Source organism: Otolemur garnettii, unplaced genomic scaffold (genome assembly GCF_000181295.1).
Source record: "Otolemur garnettii isolate 467f Iridium unplaced genomic scaffold, OtoGar3 scaffold00135, whole genome shotgun sequence".
In the NCBI taxonomy this organism is placed as follows: Eukaryota; Metazoa; Chordata; class Mammalia; order Primates; family Galagidae; genus Otolemur; species Otolemur garnettii.
The window spans coordinates 4,515,240-4,537,361 of NW_003852530.1; the positions used below are offsets into that span (position 1 = coordinate 4,515,240).

General features: G+C 47.4%; 1 protein-coding gene and 2 non-coding genes across 3 annotated transcripts in view; all 3 read left to right on the plus strand.

Moving 5' to 3' along the window:
• WDR88 (WD repeat domain 88) overlaps positions 1–14,608 on the plus strand; it is a 41,887-nt gene extending 27,279 nt beyond the window's left edge. Inside the window, exons 7-11 of the mRNA XM_012810530.2 lie at positions 397–584; positions 2,104–2,186; positions 4,080–4,148; positions 12,168–12,260; positions 14,114–14,608. Of these exons, the coding sequence (XP_012665984.2) occupies positions 397–584; positions 2,104–2,186; positions 4,080–4,148; positions 12,168–12,260; positions 14,114–14,314 (634 nt within the window). The 3' untranslated portion in view covers positions 14,315–14,608. The remainder of the gene's footprint in view (positions 1–396; positions 585–2,103; positions 2,187–4,079; positions 4,149–12,167; positions 12,261–14,113) is intronic.
• On the plus strand, positions 10,347–10,453 carry LOC111727989. Its single transcript, XR_002775415.1, has one exon. It is a non-coding gene; the product is annotated as a U6 spliceosomal RNA (small nuclear RNA).
• Positions 14,609–16,229: 1,621 nt separating the features above from the next.
• On the plus strand, positions 16,230–16,303 carry TRNAT-AGU. Its single transcript has one exon. It is a non-coding gene; the product is annotated as a tRNA-Thr (tRNA).
• The last annotated feature ends 5,819 nt before the right edge of the window (positions 16,304–22,122 follow it).

Consider the following 22,122-nt stretch of genomic DNA (forward strand, 5'->3'; position numbering starts at 1 on the left):
AGAGGGTGACAGTCCAGGTGTGGTGTCTGTGAGCCCCTGTGGGGTGTGTCTTCATGGGAGAGGGTGACAGTCCAGGTGTGGTGTCCCTGAGCCCCTGTGGGGTGTGTCTTCATGGGAGAGGGTGACAGTCCAGGCGTGGTGTCCCTGAACACCCTGTGGGATGTATCTTCATGGGAGAGGGTGACAGTCTAGGTGTGGTGTCTGTGAGCCCCTGTGGGGTGTGTCTTCATGGGAGAGGGTGACAGTCCAGGCGTGGTGTCCCTGAGCCCCTGTGAGGTGTGTGTTCATGGCAGAGGGTGACAGTCCAGGTGTGGTGTCCCTGAGCCCCCGTGGGGTGTGTCTTCAGGTCTTCCCAGGTGAGCGCTGACCCGAGCACCTCTTGCATCTGTGTTTCAGGGCTCATTCCAACGCCATCTCCAACTGCTGTTTCACCTTCAGTGGCCATTTCCTGTGTACATGCTCCTGGGATAAAAGCTTAAAAATATGGAACATCCATACTGGGGAGTTTCGAAACCGGGGAGCCTGTGTGACTCTAATGCAGGGCCACGAAGGGTCCATCAGCTCCTGCTACTTTGCCAGAGACAGTGAGTAATTAACACTTAATAGAAGGACTCTGCTCCTGGGCAGTGCTGGGCAGGGCTCCTCCCGCCCCACTCAGATGGCCTTCGCTCTCTAAGTACATGCAGAGATGCACTTTCCAATGATGCCAACAGTGAAGGTGGATTTTCTGTCTCATGAGAACAAAAAAGCCAAGAGGGAAATTCATAGGCACAAGTTTACAAGTGGCAGAAACTCAGCTCAACATGGCTTGAGCAAGAAGTTTATTTATTTCTCTAATGGAAAAGTCCAAACTAACAGTGGGCATGCTGGATCCAGAGACTCAAATGACAGTCTCAGAAACACAGCTTCCCCACTCTGTCTCTCAATCAGCTTCCTTCTTGAAGTGGCCTCTGGTGGTCCAGCCAACCTGGTTCTGGCAGCTGGAGAGAGACCCTTTGTCGGCTGGTGACAGTATAAGTTCCAGGGAAGACTTAGCTCGGGACACAGGCTGATTGGACATCTCTGAATCAATCACTTAGCAGTGGATGAAAAGGTCTAATTGGCCGGGTGGATGGAAAGGTCTGATTGGCCAGGTCTAGGTTACTTGCCTGCTCTCAGTGCTAGAGTTTGGATAAGCCAGAGGGCCTGAGTAGGCACCCCTACTCACTGAGCCACAGGCACTGAGTCCAAGGTCTCAGTCTTGCTCAGGCTGGTCTTGCACTCTTGAGCTCAGGTGATCCACGTGCCTTGGCTTCCCAGAGTGCTAGGGTTATGATGTGGTGACTCACTTTTAAATGTCTTCTTTTTAAAAAAAGAGAAAAAAGTCAGAATTTTGCTGTTTTTTATTTATTTTTCTAAAAATGGAAAAACTAGGCAGGCATCGTGGTGGGCACCTGTAGTATCAGCTACTTGGGAGGCTGAGGCAAGAGGATCACTTGAGCCCAGGAGTTTGAGGTTGCTGTGACCGAGGCTGACAACACAGCACTTTGGCCTGGGCAACAGTGAGACTGTCTGAGAAAAAAAAGGAAAAAAGTAAAGAAAGACCAAGAAAAAGAAATGCTCCCCAAACTGAGTGAAGTGCTGTCTAGAGTTCCTAAGCCCAAGGTGACTGTGATGTGAAAGCCATGTAAGCCAGGCTTCACTCAGGTGGGAGTTGTAGCACTGTTGCTTGAGACCTCAATGGAAATGCAGTTGATGGTATGTATTAACCGAATCGTCTTGAGACAGAAATTCACATAAAACAAGGTTGTGTACTGATTGATGGATGAAAAAGTCGTGACCAGAGGTTCACAGGTCCCTAACCTTGTGTTTCTCTTAGGTGCAATGATTCCATGTTTGCTAACTCAGTATTTGCAATAACTTTATAGAACACAACTGCCGTGAATAATGAGAAGTGACTGTGAGTGGTTGCGGGTCCCTGAGCCACACCACGAAGGGGTTTCAGTGTCGTCAGAGTGAGCTGTGGTGCAAATCACCCCCAGCCTGCCCTATAACCACCCGAGAAGGACGCTCGCGGCTGGGGAAGATGACCCCTGTCCCCCGACTCTCTCATTTGTGTTCCAGACTCTTTTCTCATTTCTGGAGGGCTCGATAGGACTGTGGCTATTTGGGATGTAGGAGAAGGTTACCGGAAGCTCTCCTTGAAGGTACATATGCCGGGGCCAGAGAGAAGGAAGATCTGAGTGTCATTCCTTCATCCTTCCATGCTGGGTGCTGGGTGCCGGGGATACAGCAGTGGGTGACACAGACCTAGATGTCTCCTAACGGAGCTGACACATCTGTGGAGAAGGACAGACCAGAAACCAGCAAGCAAATCACCCACAGTGAGGGAGAAACACACCAGGGCGACGTGTTAGAAACAGACCCCGGGGACTAATCTACAGCACCGGGCAGGGAGCACTGAGAACTGGATGGCAGGGAGGGCCTGGGTAAGTGAGGGACGGCATTCCAGGCAGATGGATGGGCAAATGCAGCAGCCCCTAGGCAGGAAAGTCTCTGAGAACAGCAGAAAGTACCACTCGGAGGGAGGAATGCTGTAACACAGCAGGCAGGCAGCAGCGGGGAGAACTGCCAGCGCCACGGTGGGGTTGGGGGGCAGTAACTGAATCCGTCTGGCTGCAGAGTGGCACTGTGAGGGGGACGTGTAACTAGCACACAGAGACCCAGGCTAGGCTCAGTCCACGCCCCTGCTCCAGGAGCCCCATACCCTACGATTTCAGCATGCTCCCTGGTCGTGAGATCTCATGGTCACCTTTGGCTGCTAATGCCTGCACCTGTGACTCTGGGTCTGTCTGTCCCCAGGGACCCAGGGGACACCATGTCTCCTTGAGTGGCACAGGTCAGGCCCCCAGGACTGGTCTGTCTGAGTCCTCCTTTCCTAGGTTTTGTGGAGACACAGGGAGTTTATATCATAGCAGATAAACGGTTCAAAACTAGACTTTAGACTTCCTCATGCTTCAAAGTCCCTGTGTCCCCCAATAGAGTGCTCTGTTCTCTCTCCTCTCTTTCTATCTTCCGTCCTCAAATTCCTGACCTTTTGTTATGCACAGTACTTTGATCTTAGAGATGCTGACTCAGAACTGACGGTCACTAAGTGTCTAAACCAGGGATCCTCAAACTTTTTAAACAGGGGGCCAGTTCACTGTCCCTCAGACCATTGGAGGGCCGGACTGTGGGCCCCAGGACGAGTCGGCTGCTAAGCAGGACAGACAGTGGCGGCAAAAACATCCAGCCGGCTGGATAAATGTCCTAGGTGGGCTGCATGTGGCCCGCGGGGGCCGTAGTTTGAGGACGCCTGGTCTAAACAGCAAGGACTTCTCTCCCCTCCTCTTCCTTTTCACCAGAGGAAAACAACTCTCTTTTCCTTAAGCCACAGCGGATTGGTTTTGCAATTACTTGAAGCCAAGAGCTGAGTGGTATTTCCTAGAACAAATAATACAAACAAAAGTTCCCAGCTGGGAAATAATCTTTTTTTTTCTTTTTCCAGTACCATAAAAAAAAACAAAAAAAACCAAAAAAAACACATACAAGCAGAGCGCAGTGGCTCATGCCTATAATCCCAGCAGTCTGGGAGGCCGAGGCAGGTGGATTGCTTGAGCTCAGGAGTTTGAGACCAGCCTGAGCAAGAGCGAGACCCCGTTTCTACTAAAAAATAGAAAAACTACCCGGGGCATTGTGGTGGACACCTACAGTCCCAGCTACTTGGGAAGCTGAGGCAAGAGGATCACTGGAGCCCAAGAGTTTGAGGTTGCTGTGAGCTATGATGCTATGGCACTCTACCTAGGGCCACAAAGTGAGACGCTGTCTCAAAAAAACAACCAAAAAACCCCAAACACACACAGTGCCATGACGGATACACATAGGACAGCTTCACACTTTGATTCTACCTCGAATGTTATTGATGAAAACAAGGACACAATTAGTTGCTCTTTAGTGTAAGACGCATTGGGCTTTTGACTTTGATGTTTTTGGTTTTCTTTTTTGTGGTTCATATAAAGGCGTTTTCTCTATGTCCTCATTAAGATCTAATTTTTCTTCAGGGCCATAATGACTGGGTGATGGATGTTGCCATTAGTAACAACAAAAAATGGGTCCTATCTGCTTCAAAGGTAAAAGTAGTCAACATTTTTTTTTCTTTTTAAGAGACAGGGTATTGCTGTCGCCCAGGCTGCAAGAGTATAGTGGTATAATCACAGCTCACTGCAACCTCCTACTCCCAGGCTCAAGCAATTCTCCCATCTCAGCTTCCTGAGTAGCTGGGACTACAAGCTGTGACAACATGCCCAGCTAATGAGAAAAAAATTACATTTTTGGTAGAGGTGGGGTCTTGCTATGCCTCAGACTCCCAGAGTGCTTGGATTATGAGCATGAGTCACCACGCCTGGTCTAAAGTGCGCTAAGCTTTGAGTGACTTACACTGTCCATCGCATCTGGCAGGACTGGTGATAGCAGAAGTGTTACTGACATGTGTAAAATTCCCCGGCAGGCTCAGCCAGATGTCTACACCTGGCCAGGCCTTCCCCACTCAGGGAACTATCTGGGAATGTGCAGAGCAGGTCCTGGGGAGCTGCCAGCTGTTTCTGTGTCTGTACCACTGACCTTTGAGCTTTGTTAGAGGAATAGTCTGGCCAGATTGGTGAGTGATGGAGTCAACAGGGGGCCTCGGCATCAGCTTATAGACAAGCAGAGAACACCCAAGGTCCCGGGAGGGTCTGCCCTCCCCATGTCCCTGCATCCTGGAATTCCTGCTTGAATGGTGCGTGACAGCTAGCCCCGGATATTCCAAGGGCTGAGGAGTGCGGACCTGAGGAGTGAGGATTGACCTTGCCCCCTGAGCATGTCACATCCTAGGCTGGAGGTTTCCAGATCTAGGAGACTGTGGGGAAGACTCTGTTAGCATGAGCAAGTGTTCGGAATACCAGACCAATACCCCCTAATACTATAGTATGTAATAAAAAATTGCATGGTATGTGTTACTTTAATATAAAATTATAAAAATAAGTGTGTACTTGAAATCATATATCATTCTGTATTTTAACCTTTCTGTTACTTGAATACTGTTATTTAAACAAGACAATGATAACTAATAGCTAATGTCAGCAATTAGTAATTAACATTAGGGCTAATTAAACAAATATGTTTAAGAAAAACAAAAACAATTTTTTTTTTTTTTTGACACAGAGTCTCACCATGTTGCCTTTGGTAGAGTGCTGTGGCATCACAGCTCACAGCAACCTCAGACTCTCGGGCTAAAGTGATTCTCTTGCCTCAGCCTCCCAAATAGCTGGGACTATAGGCACCGTCCACAACCCGGCTATTTTTTTGTTGCAGTTGTCATTGTTGTTTAGCTGGCCTGGGCTGGGTTCAAAACTACCAGCCTGGCTGAATGTGGCCAGCACCTTAACCACTGCGCTGTGGGAGCTGAGCCACAAAAAAATTTTATAATGTTTCTTTCTGTCTTCTGATACAGCACTTTTACTGTGCCTTTTAAAAAATCTTTCTTAGATTTTTAAATTTTGTAGGACATGTTATTGTATGTTCTTAAGATACATAGACATAAGATTATTTGAAAAAATAAATAGTATAGGACTGCTTAAATAGATAATAGATATTACTTATATTTAATACAAAGCAATTACCTTGATACCAAAGCTGTACAAAAGTGTCACAAGACACTGGATGTGGCCTGTAATCCTAGCACTCTGAGAGGCTGAGGCAGGAGGTTCACTTGAGCTCAGAAGTTTGAGACCAGACTGAGACCTAATCTCTACCCAAAATAGAAAACATGTGGCAGGTCCCTGTAGGCTCAGCTACTCGGGAGGCTGAGGCAGGAAGATGGCTTTACCTCAGGAGTTTGAGGTTGCTGTGAGCTCGGCTGATGCCTCAGCACTCTAGCCTGGGGTAACTGAGTGAGAGTCTATCTTAAAGAAAAGAAAGATATCAGAAGAAAAGAAAATTACAGATCAAGATCCCTTATCAATAGAGATGCAAACATCCTCAACAAAACATTAGCAAATATAACCCAGCAGTACATTAAAAAGATTATTTGCCATGACCAAATGGGATTTATCCCAGGACTACAGGGTGGTACAACATAAAATCAATGTAATGTATCAAATTAATAGATCAAGGGGAGGGGGCTACATTTGATCATCTCAACTGACACAGAAAAAAGGCATTTGGAAAATTCAAAAGCCTTTTGCAACAACAAGAATAATAAAACTCTCAGAAAACTAGGAATAAAAAGAAAATATTTCCACATTATAAATGGTATTTATGAAAAACCCACATCTAACATTATTCTCAATGTTGGAAGACTAAAAGTATTCTTCCTAAAACCAAGATCAAGACCAGGATGGCAGGCGGTGCCTGTGGCTCAGTAGGTAGGGTGTTGGCCCTATATACCGAGGGTGGCAAGTTTGAACCTGGCCCCACCAGCTAAAACAGTAGGGTGCTGGCCCCAGATGCCGGAGGTGGCGAGTTCAAACCCAGCCCCGGCCAAAAAAAAAAAAACCAGGCGTTGTGATGGGCACCTGTAGTCCCAGCTACTTGGGAGCTGAGGCAAGAGAATTGCTTAAGCCCAAGAATTGGTTGCAGTGAGCTGTGATGCCACAGCACTCTATTGAGGACAACAAAGTGAGACTCTGTCTCAAAAAAAACAAAAAAACAAAAAAACACCAGGATGGCTTTCACTGCTGCTGTTCACTATTATAGTGGAAGTTCTAGACAGAGCTATCAGATTAAAAAAAAAAAAAGTAACAGACACCCAAATTGGAAGGGAAGAGATAAAACTATTTCTTTTCTTTTTATCTTTTTTTGGCAGAGTCTCACTGTGTCACCCTGGGTAGAGTGCTATGGTATAATTATAACTCACAGCAACGTCAAACTCCTGGCTCAAGTGATCCTGCTGCCTCAGCCTCCCGAGTAGCTGAGACTATAGGTGTCTTTGTATTTTCAGTAGAGACTACAGGGGTCTAACTCTTGCTTGGGTTGGTCTCAAACTCCTGAACTCAAGCAATCTACCTGCCTCAATCTTTTCAACAAATGGTGTTGAAAAAACTGGTTATCTACATCAAAAGAGTGAAATTACAGCTTTTCCCTATACAATATACCAAAAATTAATTCAAATGGCTTTTTTGTTGTTGTTGTCGCAGTTTGGTGGGGCTGGATTCACCACCCTTGGTATATGGGGCTGGTGCCCTACTCAATGAGCCACAGGCGCTGCCCAAAATTAATTCACATGGTTCAAGACCTAAACATGAGAGCTAAAACTGTAAAACTTTTAGAAGAAAACACTGCAGAAAATCGTCCTGATATTGAATTTGGCAAGGATTTTAAGAGACAGAGTCTCACTTTGTTGCCCTTGGTAGAGTGCGGTGGCATCACAGCTCACAGTAACCTCCAGCTCGTGGACTTAAGCGATTCTCTTGCCTCAGCCTCCCAAGTAGCTGAAACTACAGGTGCCTAGCTATGTTTTTTGTTGCAGTTGGCCGGGGCCGGGTTTGAAGCTGCCACCCTGGGTATATGGGGCCGGTGCCTTACTCACTGAGCCACAGGCACCACCCCTATTTCTGATAATTCTTGTCTGAAAGGCCTGCAGCCTGTAGGATTCCCTTCTTGCTTGTATGGGTGGGAAAGCAGAATTCTGTCAAGTGTAGTAGTCACTTTGATGCATGTCTTAAAGTGAGCAAGCCTTGTTATACTGATTCCTGGTGTCAGCCCAGTGTGGTAACATCAAACTAAATACCCTCTCAATAAAAGCGTCCAAGCATAGAATAATTAAGATTTTACTGGCCAGGTGCAGTGGCTCACACCTGTAATCCTAACACTCTGGGAGGCCAAGTCAGGTGGATTGCTTATTCCAGACCAGCCTAACCAAGAGCAAGACCCTACGAAAAATACAGAAACTAGCCAGGTGCTGTGGCGGGTGCCTGTAGTCCCAGCTACTCAGGAGGCTAAGGAAGGAGGATTGCTCAAAACCAGGAGCTTGAGGTTACTGTGTGCTATGATGCTACAGCACTCTACCCAGGGCAATAAAGCAAGACTGTGTCAAAAAAAAAAAAGGCCCAGCACCTGTGGCTCCAGTGGCTAAGGCGCCAGCCACATACACCTGAGCTGGTGGGTTTGAATCTAGCCCGGCCTGCCAATCAACAATCACAGGTACAACCAAAAAAAAGCTGGGCGTTGTGGTGGGCACCTGTATTCCCAGCTACTTGGGAGGCAGAGGCAGGAGAATCGCTTGAGCCCAGGAGTTGGAGGTTGCTGTGAACTGTGATGCCACAGCACTCTACTCAGGACAATAGCTTGAGGCTGTCTCAAAAAAAAAAAGAAGAAGATTTACTTACAGGCAACAATAAATTCTTTAGATTGGTAGGTCTTATCTTCCAGCGCTCCAAAAATGTCCAAATGTCCTAAATTCACAGCTTGTTTTCATAGACCAGGCATTTGGCAGTTAGGTACCTTGCCACTATAAATTCATGCTAGAGGTTATATGTATCTAAAATATCCATCATTTTAAAAAGCTTTGAAGCACACTATATGTCATCATAAGTTAAATCTCCCCCCCTCCCCAGAGAAAAAGGCATTAAGTCACAGAGGCAATAAAAACATGGGATGTTGGGCTGGGCACAGTGGCTCATGCCTGTAATCCTAGCACTTTGGGAGGCTGAGCAGGAGGACTGCTTGGGGCCAGGAGTTCAAGAGTAGCCTGAGCAATACAGTGAGCCCCCCATCTCAATAAAATAAAATAAAACAAAATCAGTTAGCCGGTCATGAAGGATGGGCGCAGTGGCTCATGCCTGTAATTTCAGTACTCTAGGAGGCCGAGTCAGGTAGATTGCTTGAGCTCACGAGTTTGAGACCAGCCTGATCAAGACATCATCTCTAAAAAATATCCAGGTGTTGCGCTGGGTGCCTGTAGTCCTAGCTACTTGAGGGGCTGAGGGAAGAGGATCACTTGAGCCCAAAGAATTTGAGGCTGCTGTGATGCCATGGCACTCTACCCAGGGCAATACAGTGAGACTCTGTCTCAAAAAAACAAACATGTTGGCTAGGCATGGTGGTGAGCGCCTATAGTTCCAGCTACTTGGGAGGATGAAACAGGATGATCGCTTGCCCAAGAGTTCAAGGCTTGCATTGAGGTATAATCACACATTGCGTGCCAGCTTGGTGACAGAAGACCCTATCTCTGCAAAAAACAAAAAACAACTTGTGACATTGAAGTTGAATTCCAAATAAGTTACAGTTTTACTAAAGAAACTGAGAATGTCCTGTTTAAATTGGCTGCCATTTTCTGTTGAATTCTTTTTTTTTTTTTTGAGTACTGCAGCAGTCTTATTTCTAAAAAAATGAACCATTTTTTCACTATATGAATTTTGTCACAATCTACAGCTAACATTGAACAATGTGTTGTGCCTCGTCAAAGATCATCAAATGGTTTTGGACAAATAGTATATACATTTTTGTATTATTCTAATTTTTTCCTTTATTCTCAGTCTTAGGGAACATTCTTCTTGTCCCACACTTTAAAAATAGGATTTTTAAGGCAGGCCACAAATGATAATAGCCATCTTGTGGGCACCTGTTAAAATAAGATACCTCCTTCCATTTCTGTAACCAAAAGTCTCATTAAGTGGCTGGGCTCGGTAGCTCACGACTATAATCCCAGCACTTTGGGAGGCTGAGGTGGGTGGACTGCCTGAGCTCAGGAATTTGAGACCAGCCTAAGCAAGAGCAAGACCCTGTCCCTAAAACTAGCTGGGTGTGTGGTGGTGCTTATAGTTCCAGCTACTGGGGAGGCTGAGGCAGGAAGATCACATGAGCCCAGGAGTTTGAGGTTGCTGTGAGTGATGACACCACAGCAGTCTGCAAAAGGCAACAAAGCGAGACTGTGTCCCTTTGCCAAAAACAAAAAACAGTGCTCGCTGGCTTGGCGCCTGTGGCTCAAGCAGCTAAGGTGCCAGCCACATACACCAGAACTGGCAGGTTCAAATCTAGCCTGGGCCTGCCAAAAAATAGCCAGGTGTGGGCAGTGCCTGTGGCTCAAAGGAGTAGGGCACTGGCCCCATATACCAGAGGTGGCGGGTTCAAACCCAGCCCTGGCCAAAATAAAAACTGCAAAAAAAGAAAAAGAAAAAATAGCTGGGCATTGTGGCAGGTGCCTGTTGTCCCAGCTACTTGGGAGGCGGAGGCAGGAGAATCACTTGAGCCCAGGAGGTGGAGGTTGCTGTGAGCTGTGATGCCACAGCACTCTACCCAGGGCAACAGCCTGAGGCTCTGTCTCAAAAAACAAAACCAAAAACAAAACAGTGCTCACTTTGGCAGTACATATACTAAAATTGGAATGATAAAGAGAGGATTAGCATGGCCCCTGCTCAAGGATGACATGCAAATTTGCGAAGTGTTTCATATTTTTTAAATTAAAGATAATATAGCATGAAAATAAAACAAAACAAAATAATGAAAAACGACTCCTCAAGTGCTTCTGTATATTTTGCAGAAGGGGAAAGGTGACCAAAAACTTATTATAAAACACATCACAGGTAAGCAAATCACACTCCTTTTTTTTTTTTTTTTTTGAGACCGAGTCTCACTATGTCACCCTGGTAGAACTGTAGAGTGCAGTAGCATCACAGCTCACAGCAACCTCAATCTCTTGGGGTTAAGCAATTCTCCTGCCTCAGCCTCCCAAGTAGGTGGGACTACAGGTGCCTGCCACAACAGCCGGCTATTTTTTTAAATTGTAGTTGTCATTGTTGTTTAGCTGGCCGGGGCCAGGTTTGAACGCACCAGTCTGAGTGTATGTGGCTGGCACGGTAACTACTGTGCTATGGGCACTGAGCCCACACTCCTTTTTAGGGAATGTTGTATACAAGGTATGTGCAAAGCCATTCAGCATTTCATTTACTTTGGTCAAAAGTTTATAGAATGGATGGAATTTTACAAAATTTACATTTGCACTGTATGCTGAGTATGTAGGCAGATGAGCTAAGTCTAGTTTGTATTTAAATACCAAAATTCTTTACTTTTCTGTTTTCTGTAATTTTTTCCTGTCTTCATAGAAATCCAGAAGATGATTTGACACTCTAACTTTCGAATCAAAGTATCTAAGAGCTGAGGGGACATTTGTTGTTGTTGTAGCCATGGTTTGACGAACCTCCCACTGTAGAACTTATGACCCATGCTAAGATCAGACATCTCTACACTGCAAAGGAAGACGTTACCCCAAATTCCCCTTTGGTTCCCCCACACAAGACACTTAGTTGCCACTGCTGAATCAGGAAACAGAGCAATTCTCAGTGTATTAGTTTTTTATTGCTTCTCTAACAAATTGCCACAGACCACACTGCTTAAACTTTAAACAACACAAACTTAATACCTTACTGTTCTGGAGGATAGAAGTCTGACAAGGTCCATTAGGCTAAAGTCAAGTTCAACAGCCTGCATCCTGTGCTGGAATTAAAGTCCGTACTTTACATTGTTCCACTCTCCCCATCATACAGTTCTATAGGCTTTGCCAAATGCATGTCACCATTAGGGTAGCATGCAGGAGAGCGTCACTGCCCTAAACATCCCCTGTGCCAGTTGGGTGCAGTGCCTCATGACTATATTTTAGGAAGCTGAAGCAGATGGGCTGATTGAGGTTAGGAATTTGAGATCAGCCTGAGCAAGAGCAAGACCCTGTCTCTATTAAAAATAGAAAAACTAGCTGGGTGTTGTGGCAGACGCTGATAGTCCCAGCTACTTGGGAGGCTGAGGCAGGAGGATCTCTTGAACCCAAGAGTTGGAGCTTGCTGTAAGTTGATGATGATGCCCAAGGTGACAGAGTGAGACTCTATCTAAAAAAAATAAGTCCCTTGTGCCCCACCTACTCATCTCTAGAATCCCTGGAAACGACAGATGCCTCTATTGCTTTTATAGTTTTGCCTTTTCTGGAACGTCCCGTGGTTGGAATTGTAGTCTGTTGTCTTTTCAGACTGGCTTCTCTTGCTTAACTGTGCACATTAAAGTCCTTCCTTGCCTTTGAGTGGCCGGACAGCTCATTTCCCTTCACCATTAAATGATATTCCATTGAATGGATGTACCACAGCCTACTTGGTGACCTCTGATTTGCCGTTAACTTGTTCTAGGATAGGACCTTGAGACTGTGGGACATTGAAAACATTGACCAAGTTCCTTTGGCGATCAAGAACAGAAAGGCCAGGGGCTTAAACGTAAAACAGGTTGGTATTGGGTAAAATTAAGCCCAGTGAGTCTTACTAGGGCCCTCTACAAATTAATATGTTCTTTGAACAGATATTTATTGGGCAACTGGGGATACAGCTGTGACCAAACAGACGGAAACATTTGCTCTGAGGGAGCTGTAACTGTGAAAGAGTAAAGATACCTGAAAACATGCAGTGAGCCACAGGCTGACCATTAACGGGGGGAATGCACAGGAAAGGGGAACAGCAGTGCTGGGGTGGGCAAAGTAGGTCTCCTGGGGAAGGTAACATTTGCTACTGACTTGAAGGGGGCGAGCCATAGACATTTAGGGGAAGAACTTCTCAGCAAAGGGAACAGCCAGTGCAAAGGCCCCAAGGCAGGAGCAGGCCTGGTACATCTGAGGAGTGAGGGGAGTGGAGGGACATGAGATGGCCTCTGGACCATGAGAGTCCACAGCTGGACTCTGTGTGAGCCTCCTGCGCTCTAGCTGTGGCTGCGGACCCCCTGGCCGGGCCCCTGTGCCCTGTTGCCCTTGTAAGAGGCTCAGACACCCATGTTTCTTTAGCACATGAGCTTGGTAACAAATCTTCTGTTTCACCAGGCCCAGCTAAGGCCAGCCACAGTGGCTACCCCAGTGGGGCCTTGCTGTGTACACAGCCGGCTACTGCTCATAAGCTGGGCCTCTTAAGTCCTCCTCCCCTTGGAATATGGAGTCACTAGACTTGTCTCCTCTCAGAAAGTCTGGCTGGGAGCTGCTGCTTCTGGAAACAGCACTGCAGGACAAGGGAAGTGAGGGCTGGAGTCACATGGACCTGTCTTTGTGGCCAGCTGGCCCTCGTGGCTGTGTTGGCCCTTTGACCCTGGAAGCTGATCAGCTGTAGAGCAGTGATTGCCCCTGTCCTCTGAAGTTTACCTGGGGCAGGGGCAGGGGCAGGGCCAGGGAGCTGCCTCCTCTGTGGTGCCTCTAACAACTCCTGGTGCGCTGGGGTTAGACTAGGGGGAATGAGCTGTAGGATAAGGGAGATAAAGGTCCAATGTCCTTCTTGCATCTGAAGCTGTAGCAATGATGACCCCACTGCACTTGACTTGCTTGAGTCAATGTGAGAAACCCTGAAGGTCAGATTTCCCAGAGGGCTTCCCACCAGGCAGGGCTTGCCCATCTTTCCAGCAGCCTTGCCTGTCCTTGAGTGACTGTGTGGACAAAACACAGAAGCTTGGAGTGCTAGGGCAGGGCCTGCTACCTTGCTATCTCATCCTGGGGGATCATGCTGTGGCAAGGCGCCCTGGGGGAGCTACACTGCAGCACTCTTGCGTTAGGGAGCAGCAGGTGGGGAGGAGGAGCTACACTGCCTGTATTCACTGTTCTCTGCTCTCTTTGGCCAAATAGACTCTGGGATGGAGGAGGGTGGTCAGTACCTGGATCAACCTAGTTAAAACCTCTACTCTGTTCACAAATCTTGCCTACTTGAATCTCCTGGTTCTATAAAAGTGAGGTGTCCCTAGGACACCACGGAGTCAGGAAATCCTCTTGGTCCCACAACTCTGGTCCTCACACAACAGTGAATAGGGCTGGATACCCATCCCCCTCCTGTCACATCAGGCCTCAGCACCCCATCAGCAGGGGGCATGAGCTAGCTTTTCCTGCCTAGCTCTTGAGGGGCAAGAGGGGAAGTAGCCTGTGCTCATTCTCTCTGAGGCCTGCAATTCTACAATTTCCACCTTTCTAAGTTTAGAAATTCCAGAGAGGGGTGCTCTTCCCAGGGCCCATCCAACATAGTTGGATGGGGGGTGGTGGTGAGAATTCTCACTCCTTGCCTGATCCACTCTGACTGGCACCTCCTTTCTCCTCTTTTAAATTATTTCACGTCAGTGTAAAGGATGCGGGAGGCCTTTCTCCATCTTCGACAGTGATAACTCTTTTGAAACATTCAACGCATGTGCGTTCTGCCGGATAGATGCAAGAGAATTACTAGAGGAGTGCCCATCATCAGAAACGGAGGACTGGTCATCAACAGACAGCATGTATGACTGGACTGGCCCAAGTCCTTCAAGTAGCACAGGCTACACATAGTGTAGGTTTCAGGGCTTTGCAGGGACCTTCCCCTTGGGCCCCTTCCAGCTGAGTGAGCCTGCCAGCCTGACAGGGCAGGGCAGAGCCCTAGCTGGACTCCCACCAGAGTGAGTCTGCTCAGCTCTGCAGCACCCTTGTGGAGTGGAACTTTATTCTTAGCTTTCATGAAAAATAAATCTAGATTCCTTCAGAAAACAAGTGTGCCTGTGCATTCTGGAAGCAGTTTTGTTTTTTCTGGGCTCTATGACCTGGTGTGCATGCTGTTTCATTTTCAGGACACAATTATGGGCTCACATTCTGGAGACTGGAGTTGCCCTGTGGGGGCTGAACTTGGGGGCTGGCACTAGCAGTTCCCAAGGAAGGGTTTGACAAATAAATATGAACATGTGTGGGGCCCCCTTTGTGAGTGAGAGACTGCAGGTGTCTCCCGGGCTAATGCCCTCAGATGGCCACCTGCCCAGAGCAGAGGCAGGCCTGGATAGGTAAGAGCAGGAGTCCTCAAACTGCGGCCCACCTAGGATATTTATCCGGCCTGACGGGCGTTTTTGCTGCAGCTGCCTGTCCTGCTTAACAGCCAACTCGACCCGGGGCCGCAGTCCAGCCCTCCAATGGTCTGAGGGACAGTGAATTGGCCCCCTGTTTAAAAAGTTTGAGGACCCCTGGCTAAGGGGATGGTGGTGGCATTTCCATCACAGGATGTCAGGATGTCTCGTGCTTTGTACCCTAGATGCCTCAATTTCCAGATTGTCCATGCCTACCTACAGCACAGATCAATTCAGAAAGAGTGGAAGTTTTCAGGCAGGATGAAGGTCCCTCTTTTCCATTTGGTATGTATAGATCGCACGCTTTTTTCCAAATGTCATTAATATGACCCTTGGTCCATTTTACAAACTTAACTGCAAGACTGATTTATGCAGTGTCGATCGTCTGGCATGCAATAACTGTGCACCTAAGCCCCATGGGGCAGATCCCACGGTTGGCGCCATCCTCCGCAGTCACAGCCCAGCTGACTGCTCACATCCAAGCTGACCGTGCAATATTATCCATTTATTTACACGAGTGATGTATGAGCAGGTCAAAGCTCCACTTACGCCCTCTCCTCAGTTGGGGCCCCCGTGCAGAGAAGCCTCCCTTCTCCTGGCAGGGTCTGAAGCTGCCTCACGCAGGTGTAGATGTTCCGGTCCCCAGGGCTGAGGAAGTCGGCCAGATACTACACGCAGTCGGCCCCACTGATGGCACTTAGGTTACCCTTATATAGCACAGGGTGAAACGAACCCTTCTGTGCATGTATTTTTGCACAGGGTGGCGATTTTGGGCTTTGTTGCTGCTGCCCAGAGGCTCTCTGAAAAGTGCTGGGACAGGTGGCTGCCGTGGTGGAGTGAGGAGACCCCACGGAGCAAGCAAGAGCATGGGCTGGTTGGCCCGAAGCCCGCGATCCCTCAGCGCCAGCAGGGCCCGCCTGAAACTGCAGGCTCCCGGGCCGGCGGGGAGCCGGAACCGAGAGGCCGAACTCACCAGGTTCACGCCGGACCCTCGCGGCCCCGCCGGACGCAGGGGAGAGGCGGCCCGCACGCCGGCGGGGAAGCTCCTCCTGCGGGCTGGGGGCTCGGCCGTAGGAACCTACGCCACTTCCGGCGAGGAAAAGGCCGGGACCCCTAGAAGCGAGTTCCAAAATGGGTAGTCCAGGCTCCACTTTGGAGACACTACGGTAACCCGCGATCCAGCCTCCCCAGGCCCCGCCCCTAATGTGAGACTGGAGCTTCCGCTTCCCGCGCTGCGTTCTAAGTCTCGGAAGCCGCGGTCAACTCAGACCCACACCATGTGTACGCCTGCGGCGGGTGAGATCTACGCGCATGCGCGCGGCCGACGAAGTACGCAGTGATAGGGAAGAGATTTTCGCAGTACTTACGCGGGCGGCGCCGTGGCTTAGTTGGTTAAAGCGCCTGTCTAGTAAACAGGAGATCCTGGGTTCGAATCCCAGCGGTGCCTCAACCGAGCGTCCAAGCTCTTTCCATTTTATCGCTTCCTTTTTCTGCTGTGTCCTTATCCAGCTCTACTCCCTTGAGGGGGCGAGAAGGAACCCGAACGGTCTTTTAAAGCTGGACCCCCTGCCCCGCGTGACCTCGGTCCGCTCCGGTGGGCGGTGCGTGGGTGCCCCGGGTAGCCGGGGTTGCCCGGGCGCGGGCGGGGCCGCGGGAAGCTCGCGGGCCGAGCTCCGTAACCCGCGGGGGTCCGCGCGGCGGCTGCGGTCGCGTGTGGGCAGGAGCCGGCGCTTCTCTGGCGTGGAGTCCTCGCGCGTGGCCCGCAAGGAAGCGGCCACCGTAGCCTTCCGAGGGCTGCTGACCTCCACTTCTGCCTTGTAATTAAAAATCTCAGGACCATCCCCCTGACTCCTTTTGCAAAGGAGGAGGTTGCTGAATGGTGCAACACCCTCTTCCAGATGAATTTGTCCTGCTTCAGCCAGATCCCCGGGGAAAGGCGTCTGCAAGGACTTAGACCAACAACCCCCGTCCCCGCCTCATCACTCTCGTGGAAATCCCTTGCCCACCTCCCCTGAACAAGGACATGCAGGCTGTAACTTTGGGTCTGCAGCCTAATTCTGGCTCCTAAAACTACAGTCCATTCATTCCGCAGTAATAATCAGGCTTGGTCCTGAATCAATAGAAATTGACTGGAGACCAAAAGAGGCGTTTACACAGGCAAGGCTTTAGGCAGGGGTGGTGCAGGAACCAAGGGGAGACGTCGCTGGTTAAGGAACAACCTGACAGGCTCTCTGAACAAAGGGCGGGGAACTTTTAAAGGGGAGAGAGGGAAAGTTTGATGCTAGTCTTGAAGTTCGGCTGGCAGCTGCCCATCCGGCAATTATGCTTCTTCCTATATTGCCTGTTTCATCGGGGTGTTAAATCTCCACCCTTGGACACGATTTTTGGCACTAAAATGAGGCCAAAAGTCTATGAGCGGTCAACTCTGGGCTGCATTTAGGCAGTTACCAACTTGTGTTGGCTTTGGGGCTGTGGGGCCGCTGCTCCAGTGGTTGGTTTTGTTAAAGGAGGCAGAACTGCCTGGTATTGACGCCGGGTGTTAAGATTTTCAAAGCCTTTGTTCCATGTTGCAAGCAGATTTAAGCCTTGGTCAAGGCTGAGGCAGGCACGGTTCCACTTACAGGTTTATCTGCCCAGGTGCAGAATAGGCGCAGGACAAGAGCAAACATTCTTCCACCTACCCAGGGGGGACATCTGCATAATGGATGCCTTTTTTTTTTTTTTCTTATCTAACTTTCACCTTATTTTATGCGAAATATAGATTTCCTGGGTCTCAGAAGAATGTAACTGTTTTGTCTCACTGCCCACCCCCCTCCTCTTTCTTTCTTTCTGTATGCCCTACTGCCCTTTTTTCCCAAAGTGTTTTCTCACTTTGGAAAAACAACCACATATTTATTTGTGTGTGGTATGTGTTTTTCCTGGAGTAGCCTCAACTTTGGCTTAATAAGCTTCCATTGATTGCGGTCCTTGCCTCAGTCACTTTTTAAAGTTGTCAACCTTCAGCCACACAATTGGTGCCACTGTTTTATAGACAAACGCCTGGGGCTTAGTGAGGTGGGGGCGGGGGTCCAAAGGGGAAGAGTGCAGGACTGAGTCCAGCCAGTGGGACAGTCAGTTTGATGACTGCATAAAAACTGCAGGTGAGGGGAAGATCAAATGGGACTGTGCTCAGTTCCAAGGCCCAGGTGAGGGGCCTGAGCTGAGGGCTCAAATCTCTGCGGTTTGTGAACACATTTGTATGTGGGAGCCTACTTCAGAGCAATTGCAACTGAGGCTTTGAGGGGACAGGGTGATGCATTGGCATTTTAAAAAAATTCTGCAGGGATTCACAGATGTCAAACCTAGAAGGACTGGGCAGCTACAGAAATTGCAGTTGTAGCATGAGGCTGTGTTCCAAATACTCAAATTCACCTGCCCCAGAAACAGTCCTCTCTCTTCATCTCCTATGGATCTAGGTTTAGTGTTTGGTTTTGATTGACATTTCCAAGGCAGGTGGATTGCTTAGGCTCAGGAGTTCAAGTCTAGTCTGAGAAAAAGCAAGACCTCCTCTATAAAAAGTAGCTAGGCCAGATGTAGTGGCTCATGCCTGTAATCCTAGCTCTCTGGGAAACTGAGATGGGTAGATTACCCTGAGCTCACAGGTTCAAGACCAGCCTGAGCCAGAGCAAGACTTTGTCTTTAAAAATAGCCAGGCATTGTGGCAGGTGCCTGTAGTCCCAGCTACTTGGGAGTCCCTTGAGCCCCAGAGTTTGAAGTTGCTGTGAGCTATGACTCCACGGCACTCTACCAAGGGTGACAAAGTGAGACTCTGTCTCAAAAAAACGACGACAAATAAATAAATAAAAAGTAGCCAGGTGTCATGTTGGGTGCCTGTAGTCCCAGATACTTGGGAGGCTGAGGCAGGAGGCTCACTAGAGCCCAGGAGTTTGAGACTTCTGTAAGGTCTGATGCGTGGCACTCTACCCAGGGTGATACACTGAGACTCGGCTCAGGCTCTGCTTTAACCACAGGGTTTCTGGTTTCTCCACATTTTTCATTGTGGTTTTGATTTGCATTTTTCTAGTGACTGGTGATGTTGAACATCTTTTCACCTGTTTCTCAGACCTGTATATATCTTCTCTGGAGAAATGTCTATTCCGATACTTTGTCTTTTTTTTTTTTTAACAGAGTCTCACTTTATAGCCCTTGGTAGAGAGCTGTGATGTCACAGCTCACAGCAACCTCCAGCTCTTAGGCTTAGGCGGTTCTCCTGCCTCGGCCTCCCGAGTAGCTGGGACCACAGGTGCCTGCCAGAATGCCTGGCTATTTTTTTGTTGCAGTTTGGCTGGGGCCAGGTTCGAATCCTCCATCCATAGTATATGGGGCTGGCGCCATACTCACTGAAGCACAGGCCCTACTTTGTCTATTTTTGATTGGATTATTTGTCTTTTTAATATCATGCTGTAATAATTCTTTAAATAATCTCATAAAGTTCCTTATCAGATACAGGATTTGAAAATCTTTTTTCTCATTTTGTGAATTTTCTCTTATCTTTTGTGTGTGTATCCCTGGGTGGGCACAGAATCTCTTTGCTTTCTGGATACTTAGTGTCATTTGAAGTGCAAAAGTGTCAATTGAAGTTTCAATTTTGATTAAGCCAAATTTACCTAGTTTTATTTCGTTGCTTATGGTTTTAATGTTATACCTAGTGTGTTATTGCCAAATCCAAGGTCACAAGGATTTGCTCCACTGTTTTCTTCTAAGGGTTTTATAGTTTTTTGCTCTTACATTTAAATTCCAGATCCATTTTGAGTTAATTTTGTAACTGTTATACAGGAGAGAGAGCCACCTTCATTCTTCCCCATGTAGATATCCGATTGTCCCAGCACCATTTTTTTTTTTTTTTAAGACAGAGCCTCAAGCTGTCCCTCTGGGTAGAGTGCTGTGGCATCACAGCTCACAGCAACCTCCAACTCCTGGGCTCAAGCGAGTCTCCTGCCTCAGCCTCCCAAGTAGCTGGGACCACAGGCGCCTGCCACAACGCCTTGCTATTTTTTTGTTGTTGTTGTTGCAGCCATCATTGTTGTTTGGTGGGCCTGGGCTGGCTTTGAACCCGCCACTTTAGGTGTATGTGGCTGGCGCCTTAGCCGCTTGAGCCACAGGTGCTGAGCCCCAGCACCATTTTTTGAAAACACGTTTTCTCCCTAGGGGTCTTTGGTCTTTGTACCTTTGTGGAAAATCAAGTGACCATAAATATGGAGGCTTACTTGTGGATTCTCAGTTCAAGCTCATTGATTTTATTTACTTACACATGTGCCTGTCTGTACATACTGTCTTGGTGACTGTAGCCATATACTACATTTTTATTTATTTATTATTTTTTAATTTTTAAATTAAATCATAAACACATAGATCATGTATACATTAATGTACTTAAGGGGTACAATGTGCTGTTTCATGTAGAATTAGGAACGCTTACATCACACTGGTTAATATATACATCATCTCGTTTACTTATTGTGTTAAGACCTTTATACTCTGTAGTAGTAGATCTGACATGTACCCTTGCTATATAAGTTTTTAAATTGGGAAGTGTGAGCCTGCCAAAGCTGTTCTTCCTCAAGATTGTTTCAGTTATTCTCGGATTCTAGAATTTCCATATGAGTTTTATTTTATTTTATTTGGGGGGGGGGCAGAGTCTCAGTATGTTGCCCTTGGTGGAGTGCCATGGCATCATAGCTCACAGCAACCTCAAACTCTTGGGCTTAAGCAATTCTCTTGCCTCAGCCTCCCAAGTAGCTGGGATACAGGCGCCCACCACAATGCCCGGCTATTTTCTTGTTGCAGTGTCATTGTTGTTTAGCAAGCCCAGGCCCCCTGGAATCCTCCAGCCTTGGTGCATGTGGCTGACGCCCTAACCACTGTGTTACAGAGGCTGAACCTCCATATGAGTTTTAGAATCAGTCTGTCAATTTCTGCAAAGAACCTAGCTGGGATTTTGATAGGGGTTTTATTGAATCTATTTTATTTATTTTATTTTAACAATATTAAGAGATGTTATCTATCTCAACAATATTAAGTTTTCCGATTCATGAACATGGGATGTCTTTCCATTAAGTGTTCTTTAATTTCTTTCAACAATATTTTTGTTTTCAAAGCATAAGTTTTGCACTTCTTTTGTTAAATTTATTTTTAAGTTTCTTTGTCATGCTATTGCAAATAGAACTGTTTTAAAATTGCATTTTCAGATTGCTAATTGCCAACATATACATATACATACAATTGACTTCTGCGACTTAGTCTTGTATCGTGCAAACTTACTGAACTCTTTCATTAGTTCAAATCAATTTTAAGTGATTTTCTATGTAGGAATGATGTCACCTATGAACACAGGTAGTTTTACTTCTTTCATTTCCATTCTAGATGCCTTTTATGTAATTTTTGGGCTTAATTTCTCTAGCCAGAACCTCGAGCATGATGTTGAGTAGAAGAGAAACATCCTAGCCTGCTCTTGGTCGCATCCAGTCTTTCACCATTAAGTATGACGTTGGCTGTGGGTTTTGCCTAGATGCCTTTATCAGGTTGAGGAAGTTCCCTTCTATTCCTGGTTTGTGAGTGTGTTTACCATGAAAGGCTGTTGGATTTTTTCCAATGCTTTTTTGCACCTGTCAAGGGAGTCATGTGGTTTTTGTTTTTTATTCTATTGACACACATAGTATAATACATTAATTCATTTTCAGATGCTGCACTAACCTTGCTTTCCTGGGATGAATTTCAAGTTCAGGTATTTTTCTTTTTTTTTTTTTTTAAGACAGAATTTCATTATGTCGCCCTCAGTAGAGTGCCATGGCGTCACAGCTCATAGCAACCTCAAACTCTTGGGCTTAAGGGATTCTCTTGCCTCAGCCTCCCAAGTAGCTGGGACTACAGGTGCCCGCCACAGCATCTGGCTATTTTTTTGTAGTTGTCATTGCTGTTGTTTTAGCAGGGCCGGGCCAGGTTTGAACCCACCAGCCCGGGTGTATGTGGCCAGTACCCTAACCACTGAGCTGCAGGTGCCAAGCCCCCAAAGTTCAGGTGTTTTTAAACATGCATTATCTACATGTTCATTTTGGAAACCTGTGCATGTGAGTGCCCTTAGATTCCTCACATTCTTGTCTACCACCCTCAGCATTCTTGACTTGGCTGTGGTTATCATATGAGTCAGAGGACCCCCTCCCTTGTTGGTAGACAGTTGGGATAGTGTTGGAATGGTCTCTGAATCTCACCACAATGGATATAGCTGGG